Source organism: Haliotis rubra, unplaced genomic scaffold (assembly GCF_003918875.1).
Source record: "Haliotis rubra isolate DU_JTF1 unplaced genomic scaffold, ASM391887v1 Scf66, whole genome shotgun sequence".
Lineage (NCBI taxonomy): Eukaryota > Metazoa > Mollusca > Gastropoda > Lepetellida > Haliotidae > Haliotis > Haliotis rubra.
The window spans coordinates 1747285-1757326 of record NW_025767368.1 but is presented as its reverse complement, the minus strand read 5'-3'; the positions used below and the strand labels follow the sequence as shown (position 1 = coordinate 1757326).

Here is a 10042-nt window from a genome sequence, read left to right as displayed (position 1 = left end):
TCTGTAACTTGAAATATTCTTCAGCAAGCCGAGTATAAATGACAGTGTATGATCCAAAGTGTAATATGTCATCGGCGAAATCTGAGATCATGCTCCATAACGTTTGCCAAGCTTGAGCTGATACTGAAAAACGGTTATTGTAGAATTTGAACGTATTGTAATTGGATTGTGCCTCATAACAGCCACAGAACGAGAATGAGTTCCAATGCTGATGCCTTCCTGTGATGACATTAACATACATATGAAGGTATCTTTCTCATATTTTATGAAGACTCTTTTGACCATAACCACGCCTTCATTTATCCAAGTACATATGTGAATGAATGAATAAATGAATGAATGAATCGATGGATGGATGGATGGATGGATGGATGGATGATGGATGGATGAACCTTACTTCAGGAAAGTACTTAGCAGTAACTCCTCAATTTTCAGTGACGGTGACCTTGGATGCTCGGACTGGGACAGTGGGTAGTTTGGTGTACGATGTTCAAGTGACCGACAACGAAACCGATCCCATTACATATGTGATGACCGTCGACCCATCCACAGTCGACTACTTCCAGATCAGCCAACGTAAGTATATCAAATAAACGGGAATATGTATCTTCTCATTTTTTTATATCCATTTTCGTTAGAGCAATGCGAGGAATAGTCACACCGCGATGAACATTATTACTTAACCTTTTGGTTTAGCGACTATAAACACATTAATACAAATAAAGATTCATAATAGTTTTGCAAAATTAATGAAAACCAAACAAAACCTTGATAACAGTAAATGGGATCTAAATTATTCAAGGAAACGAGTATGGAAATGTTTAAATGTGTCCCTGGCAATAATGTTACATCTGACAGCGGAAGGGCTAGTCGTTAAGTCAGAAAGTAACCAGCACTATTATCAATTGAAAATTCGAAACTTTTATTTCTTTTTGAGAATTATATTACTGCGGGTTAATGTAAATGGATCCCTCAATTTCTGTCGGCAGAAGATGGAGTCATTACCGCAGCCAAACACTTGCTAACGGCAACCGTGACCCCTGTGACACTCAGGGTCAACGTCAGCGACGGCAAACACACTGTAGGCCCCCTTACCATCACTGTCAACATTCAAAGTAAGTAAAGGATCAGGGGCAATAAGATTGTTCAAACCCTATCTTCATTCAAGTAGGGTTCTACAACAAACCTGTGGTAGCGTGGACATATATATAGGTCATCTTTCCCCAGAGGATGGAAAATGACTTCAATAGACTTCAAGACTTAGTCGTCAACGTTAATTTTGCTACCCACGCAGAGAGACGTCACGTCAGGGAAGACATACCAATATTTGCCGGTTCGTGAACAAGAATTGTCCTACGTTACACAGGGCTCTATGCAGTAGAGGATAAACATACGCAATAACTGTGGTCAATGACTTAAAATCTAACATAGCATCGGCAATATTACAGCCATTTAGCGTTGATAACATGCTAATCATTTTAACCCTTCTGTTGACAAAGGACAGAAAATAGCATATCAAGTATATCAGTATAAAATATATAAAAACAGACTATAGACTAACGACAACAAACGCTAGACAACCTTATCAAAAGGGACTTAGTGTACCTATACATCACGCGCGGTAGTCTTGATGCAGTTCGCAGGAACTCGCAGGCTATCTAACCTAAGAAATGCTGAAAAGCGCTACGTCTTAATGAGCTTGTTATCAATTGTTATGCACTCGTGCAATGTATTGATAACAGCTTTTAATGATTTTGCATTGCCACCAGACTTAAACACTCGCCCGAGTGTACAGAACCTCCCCCTCAACGTCACACTCAACGAAGACGCACCGGCCGGGACATTGATTGCCACACTGACATTATCGGACCCCGACATTTTCCAGACACTAAGTCCTGTCTTCACAGTGGATCCTGTGGCGGAAGCCTCCAAGTTTGTCTATCAGGCCGGAAGTGAGTATTCTGTCCAAAATAAATATGTATAACCGCACATTATTGGTACATCGTCCGGCCCAGCAGGTTGGTTGGTAGGTTTGTTGTTTTTACGCCGCACTCGGCAATATTCCAGTTATAGCGGCAGCCTGTAAATAATCGAGTCTGGACCCGACAATCCAGTGATCAACAGCATGGGATACTCAATTGGGATACGATGACATGTGTCAACTAAGTCAGTGAACTGACCACCCGATCCCGTTAGTCGCCTCTTCCGACAAGCATGGATTGCTGAAGATCAATTCTCACCCGGGCCTTCACGGGTTGGATACAGCAGGGCAGTTCTTAACAATAGCAGAATCATATGGAACTTATTGTTCATACATGACCGAGATCTTGATCCTGCATGGATTGGAAGTGACTAGGATCCGCTCACCATGTACGATCTGTGCCATATTTCCTCTGGAATTAAACTGACATATCACGACATACATGAAAGCAACCGTTTTCAAAATCATAAGATGTGTCTGCCTCCGTACGATTCCGACTGAATGATGGCCTGTAATCTGTGTCAAGTAAGGATGGTATCTGAAATACTGTTCGTGAAAGCGGTAATTATGAATCACTGAATCTATGTCGTCTTGGCTTTGGGCCTGTTGTTGTCCAGAACGAGTTCGTTTATTAACATGGAAACTGTCCGTTTCCTTACGGTGAATGGCGTAAATTGATTGTGGCATGCAGAACCACTATTCCAGTCGCTACTATTCGTGTAACCTCTTCCAACATACACACCATGCAATATCTGGTGCAATTGTACGTGTCACCATCTCGTGCAATGGAGCAAAATAGTTTTAAAGGAAAATATTGGTATGTGTTGGGCTCTCCTCTGATCTCTACTGAATCCTCCTGCAACCCATGTCCGCCTTTGGTATTGAGGCATCTGTATAGATTATGATATTCGTAACAAGAGATGGGTCCAAATGGTCCCGAGACCATATCCAAGAATTCACGAACAATGTGGGAGATATTTTGCTGAATCGAGATAGCACCTGGATATTGTTCTGCTTTCAATATGACCAAAAGGAATATGCACAGGAAGACGAGTGGTTTCTTGCTGGAAAAGGAATGTCTATAGTGTCGAATGGTTTCTCCTAAATATACTGAGGGGAAAAAATAAGGGATCACATGAAGGCACAAACGTTCCTTTATTTTTTTTCAGGTTTCTTCACAAGCTGTGCGATACAAGGCTTGTGAAGAAACCTTGGAAAAATATTTTCCCCTTAATTTTGTCCCTCAGGATATAAGCAAAAACAAAGTGGAGGGTACGACTTCGACTTGATGATAAGCATGTGCTTATGAATAGCAATCAAACAGTGATGATGCCACATGTTCGTGAAAAGGTGAACGTATCCAACCAGCCATACTCGCATGCAAAGGCCAGTCAGGTGTTCACCTGAATAAATCTCGGTAACACATGGTGCAATTCAAGATAGCACATTGCATCGGACATCATTTTTTGTCACTGTTGCGTCAAATTTTGAAATAGGCTTCGAATGTTGCAAATTGCAACCTTGATCGAACGACCTCTGAGCAAGAGCCGCATAGCGCTCATCAAAATCCTGGTAGAAAGGGTGTACTCGATTGTACTAAAAAGATGTACGCATCAAAGGCTGGCTTTGATGTGATATTGCTCGACATTAAGGGAAAGTTGACAACTGTTGGCATCCCTCTTATCGAGAGACTCATGGAAAGGCTTTTTGTCTCTCTGAATATTCATGCATTGATCTAAATATGAAGTGCTCTCACTGGTCTTGTAAAGTTCGGGACAGTTAGTAGACAAGTGCGAGCTACTGTTATGATAATAAAGTGCCCCTCTACATCAGGAAACCCTGATATTATACTCCAGGAATACGCACAAGGCAATTTTTAAATACCCTGCAGACAATAAAATGCTATCATCTATAATCTATACTACATTCACTGTGTGTATGGAAAAATGCTGCTTAAAGTCCTACCATTAGTTGAAGAATATATAACAAAATGGTTCCTAGAAAATGTGAATGTGAAAATAGAAATGATATACCTTCTGAAATAATTGTCTTTATGGTTCCAGCCAGACAAGTCCGGTTAAATGCAGTTACAACTGGTGCAACTCTCCTGGACGCTGAGTCTGTCAGTACCCTTAACCTCTCGTTCGCCCTCTTCGACGGCTTCCTCCCCTCCGTCAACGCTTACATCTTCCTCACTGTTGCCAATGTGAACGAACCGCCGTTCTTCAGCCGACCTATTCATTACTGCACGTTGTTGGAAGGCAATGTAAGTACATGTCAGTACATTCACTAAATTGATTATGCTGAACAAACCCCCTAAAAATACGAACATACGTAACGATATTTGAGTGAACCATGATCTCTGGACCTCAAGAGATCAACGCTGTCCAAAACTTGGAAGTTGACGTGACATACAAATTGGCACAATTCTGCAGCTAAGACAGCCATGTTTTCTAATCCTTTTCTAAACTAAGTATGTATTTTCAACCAGAATTGCTTTGAAGTCCGTTAACTGTTAAATGATCTCCACAACAGTTTATCATATTATAATGAGAGGTGGTTGGTCATTACAGCAATTCGGCTCTACGTGTGCTCTCAGTCTGACAATTAGAGATCCGGAAGGGGACATCATTCTGTCCCCATCACTCAATGCCGCAAACAACAGCAATCTCTTTTTCCTGGAGAACGACAACCTGAGAATCAGTAACAACTACGTCGTCGACCGTGCCACCTTCCCATCAGCGGCAACGTTGACAATAGAGGTAGCGGACGACAAAGGGGCAACAGGGTCTTCACTTATCCAGGTGACGGTGTTAGACCAGAACACCCAGACACCAGACTTTGGGGGCAGTGCCACGTCTGTCGTAATTACTCAGAACGTGCTGACGCCGCCTACAACACTGGCAACGATCACCGCTACCGACGCCGACCTAACCTCTCCCAACAATGACGTCACCTTACGCCTCCAAAGTAGCATCAATCTAGGAAGCAACGTTATATTCAGTAATGACGGTCGGGTAACATATCTGAACCGTTTCACTGCAAACAAAGACTGCTCTGATTGTAGACTGGAAATTATAGCGTTTGATGGAGGAAGTCCAGCCCGTACCGCAACAACAACATACTACGTGAGCTTCGTCACCACAACTACTACTACTACTACAACGACCACCACTACAACGACCACGACAACCACAACCACAACGACAATAGCTCCTGCAGTTTCTTCATCTGACGTATTTTCGACTACAGCTGGAGAGGCACTGCTGGGTGTCCTGATCGCGCTGCTGGTTCTTCTGCTGCTGTTGTTAATTGGCTACTTCCTGTATAGGTACTGTAGATACGGTACATGCTGCGGCCCAACCGGACCCAATGGATCCGGTGCGATATGTGGAGCTGGAGGACCGAACGGTCCGGGAGGAGGAGGAGGAGGAGGAGGAGGGGGGATGTGTGGAAACTGTTGTGGCGGACCGCCGTGAGTTCAAACTGTTGTTTTGTACCACATATATGCAAGAGATATATGATATATGTAAAATATATATATCAGTTCTTAAAATTATTTCTCACAAGACGTTAACGATGACCCATCTACCATAATGATAATCGTGACAGAGACAATCACATATCTTTTAAATTCTTTATGTGGTTATATTTATCATAACTTAAATGTATCATAACACGAATAGGATAGAAGATAACGAAGATAATGTCAACTGAAAACAAAAAAATCCAAAACAATCACAGTTATAATTGATTGATTTTGTAAAGAATTCGATAAAGATCAACCTTGTATATTTATCATCAGGGAACCAAATCAAGTGAAACCCAGACCTGAGGCCCCAGACTATGGCCAGTAAGTAAGCGTAACACAAACGTGAAGGAATGATTTCACCATCGCGACAGCATGTTGAGTACTATTGTTAAGGCAATAGAGGCGTTGATACCAGCTTCATTCCACGATTTTGAATAACCAAGCGTACAGAATTAGGAATATATAACATCAGTGTAAATATACCAAGCTATCAAAGATGTATGAATCCAGCACTAAAATGCATTGATGACATTGGTTTTCGCGAAAAGGAGGTCCTGCCCTTCTGGTAGCATCTGCCCTTCACACAATTTGCCTTAGATAATATCCTGACGCCACACGGCAGTACACTTGTCAGGGGAGCTAAAAACACGAGACAATCAAGTGATCAATGAAGCAGAAACTCCTCACGACTACTGTGTAGAGGTGCCGAGGTTCCAAATCTTATAAATAAGGCTCTGTACTGTTCGATCGAATCTAGAATAAATGCTATCTTTACTTGACTGAAATTGAGAGAAATGAATACGATCATTAACCGAAGTAATTTGGTGTTTGGTGTAATTCTGGAAATATTTTGCAAATGAAGAACCTTGTTAAATATTGTATACTGTTATTTTTATTCCTGTTTAATTTTCTATGTGATGATAACGTTGGCACCTGCATCCTCTTGCATAGTGTCGAAATAAAGTGTACCTCCATTAACTACAGATGTACCATGCTCTGTTCATTAGGATAAGGACTCCACCAGAAGGTGTCCGAAATAACGTGTACCAAGCATCTGGCGATTACAAGGATGACTTCTGGCATACAAGTGAGCGAATGCTGGCGTATGGTTACGTCAATTCTTCATTTTCTTTCATTTTTACGTTTTTGGATAATACAATAATACTTCTCAGAGACAAACCTCTCATTTCGTCACTATCAGTCAGCTCCCAGGCGCCCGCTACTAGTACTATTGGATTACAACCAACTATAGTTGTTAGGGAAGCTAACATCCAGCCCCTGTTCACAACCAACCAACGACCTTCTGATGGTAATAATTATAATTATAATATATGTACTGTGGCCCGGCCATTTCCAGTTTAAGGCCTTAACGCCCCGTAACACACATACCCTGTTTAGTGTTTTCTGGGTTATTTGATATATTTTGTTTGATGATTCAGATGACGGCTACATCGACAACCGACCACGGTCTATGAAGTCCGTACGTATCGGAGGATTCTCTCCATCCGGAAACCAGAGGTCGCTCCCGTCTAATCGACCATATTAATTATGTATACGTTGCACAACGGGGTTTTGAAATCTAAACTGTTCTGTTTGTAGAAATTCGTATTTCCTCTTATTTATGCTGTTTTGATGTTCCGCGTCTGTGATGGTACTTTATACCTGTATGACAAAGCCTTTCTGAATGAGGAATTTTAATTCCTGTGCCTGCTCGACAATTCACGCGTCATCAATGCGTACAATCACTGTGGAGCTTACAACTTTTACCCAAATGAGCCTGGCTGGTGTAATGTTCATTCTTACGAATGTAGACTATATTGAAAACACGTCAGAAAGGTATTGTGAATTTTGTGTTAGTCAACCGGACCTTCTCTTCAATAAAGTGTTGAATTAGGGTCCATTGTCTTGAAAATGGGCATGCCTGTCATGTATTATTGTAGAAGTTATTGGACATGTGTTTCTTTCACATAATGTGTTTGAGACAAGTGGAATCAATATCACTTGGATTCTCAAAAACTCACTTCCAGCTTTATACACCTCTAACACTCATGACCAAGGTCATACCATACTTCATCTGTGGGGCCGTTTGTTACGATGTTGCCAACCATTATTGGCATGAGTTAAATCATGTGTTTCTAGAGAACATTTAACCATGAGCATCATCAAAATGCGTGTACCAAGATGATTAGGAAGAGTTACCTTCCCGCATATGACATATACGTAAACATGGTCTAAAAATGAATGTAACTTTTATCTTAATCTATAACTATTATGGTGATTAAAAGGACGTTTTGCCTAAACTATATTGTAAATATAAAAGTGAGATGAAGCTTTCAAGGGCTATAATCTTGACTTTGTGAAAAATACTCTAAGGCAAACAATTTAAATGCAGGGTAACCATGATGGCTAGAATTTGTGTGTATAAATGTTTGGAAACATCATGAAAATGGCCAGTGGTTCTCATAGAAAACAGAACGTGTTAATAGTCACATTACTCTCTCGCTACTTAAATAAAAGTAATACTGATATGATTCTTCTTATATTTAGAAATAACACATAAGAAACCTATGTCATCCTGAATATAGAACATAATATGTGCAGTTACAAACAATGTGAAATCTTGCGGTGCCATCCCAGTATAACCTTCCCCGTTAACGAATCATTATTATGGATACAATGTCTCCGTTGTCTTTGGATAAAGCTTCTGATCGGTGAGCGTACTTATAAGGACGGGGTTCTATTCTCGGCAGCGTCATATCAAAAGATGTTAAAGTATGGAGCTTATTACAATGTTTAGAACTAGGCTTAAAGAAGATAAGACAAGGACTGGTCGGCTTGGAGTCAAATATAGTGTCTGGGTAGATGCATTCTTAACGACATACCCCTACAAACCCACCTGTTTGTCTTTACATCCTTCCAGGTGGGACTTACAGGACCTAACCATCCATGTTAAACTAGTATTTCAGTGGTATTGAGGGCAAAACGCAAGGACTCATCCGATGCGTCTGAGTGGGATATCTATGATAAACAGACATCTACGTGGTCAAGGAGAACCACGCACACACACGAGAACAAACGATTCATGTAAAATTAACGAAATGCACTCCTAATGCAGCAGAATTTATTCCCAGTGTATGTAACGATTACATCATTTATGTCACAAACTATAGACGTAATATTCACATTTTAACTACGGTCAGTAAGTAACACTTGCTAGACGAATATTCGTTGTCTTCCCGGATAAATGTTAGGTTCATGAACTTGCACAAATCTTTGTAACGAAGAGTCACTAAAATCTGCAATAACTGTAAATTGATGATGTCCATAGGTTTGCAATGGCGAGTAGAAAACGCGTGACCTTTGGATTTGGAAACAGGTCTTCCTCTGGGATGTCCAGGTAGATCTCACAGAAATTAACTGCAAGTGATGATGTTGGTAGGTTTGCAATTGCGAGTAGAAAACGTGTAGCCTTTAGAATTGGGACACTTGTCTGCCTCTGGGACTTCAAGTAGCTTTCATTACTTATGTGGCAGGCGGTGAGCATTTTCATCATCTTGTAACCCATCTCAATGGAGACACACAAGAAGTCTGTTTGAGCTATGCACAGATCCCGGCACTCATGCTCTCGAAGGTTCAATTTTATTACGTTGTTGTGTCCGTTGTTCGACAGACGCTTGTACACAGAGAAGTGCGTACCATATTCTCGACATCCTGTATCGGGAAACAAAGATTGAGATGTGGTTTACAGTATTCATAATTTCCTGTAATTATGTGACAAGGGGGCCCGAACTTATTCACTTATTAGTCTTTGGTGAAACTGAAGCGCAGATACATTGTCACAGGCCACAGCCGATACAATGAAGGCGAAAATAGAATTTCAACCAACTACCATTAAATAATAACAATAACATAATAATGATATTTTGGTTCCAGAACAAGCAGGTTTCTGAAAAGGGTTCCAGACAATTGATAACATTTTCATATTTGATTATTGTTACTAGATATATATCTCTGTATAAGGGTAGACTCTACTTTGCCTATATTGATCTTAGGAGTGGTTTGTTGTATACGCTGTGGGTTAATGGCGTTAAAGGTAAAAAGTGTTTCGTTTAATCAGCAATATGTATTCAAAGGTTATATCTTGTGTCTCTCTTCGGATGTCTATTTGGTGTAAGACAGGGTTGTCAGATGTCACCGTTTTTGTTTTCTTTGTATATTAATGATATTATTGACTTCATAGGAGATGATGGACAGTGTATTGAGTATTATATGTTTTCATGTTGCTGTTTGCAGACGATATGATGGTAGCAGATGGTAGCATTATTGGCCTACAGAGAAGATTGGATAAGTTAGCAGTTTATTGTAATACATAGCAGCTGGTGGTTAATGCAGTTAAAACCAGGGCAATGGTATTCCGTCGAGTTGGCAGAGTGAAGCATTATGAAAAGTTTTATTTTAAATCAAATTAGAAGTTCATCTTACAAATACTCGGGGGTTCATTTTTCCAGTTCAGGATCTTGGCAAGTCAC

General features: G+C 40.6%; 1 protein-coding gene across 1 annotated transcript; it reads left to right on the top strand.

Moving 5' to 3' along the window:
• Positions 1-371: 371 nt before the first annotated feature.
• On the top strand, positions 372-7252 carry LOC124257383 (cadherin EGF LAG seven-pass G-type receptor 2-like). Its single transcript, XM_046691430.1, has 8 exons — positions 372-576; positions 990-1115; positions 1770-1952; positions 4045-4247; positions 4555-5456; positions 5787-5834; positions 6521-6600; positions 6953-7252. The coding sequence occupies exons 1-8, from the start codon at positions 372-374 to the stop codon at positions 7057-7059; spliced, it is 1854 nt and encodes a 617-aa protein (XP_046547386.1). The 3' UTR covers positions 7060-7252.
• Positions 7253-10042: the final 2790 nt, after the last annotated feature.

Coding starts and splice junctions, on each gene's coding strand:
- LOC124257383 (XM_046691430.1), top strand. CDS start 372: ATGGATGATGGATGGATGAACCTTACTTCAGGAAAGTACTTAGCAGTA. Junction 5,457..5,786: donor AACTGTTGTGGCGGACCGCC/GTGAGTTCAAAC, acceptor ATTTATCATCAG/GGAACCAAATCAAGTGAAAC. Junction 6,601..6,952: donor GGATGACTTCTGGCATACAA/GTGAGCGAATGC, acceptor TTGATGATTCAG/ATGACGGCTACATCGACAAC.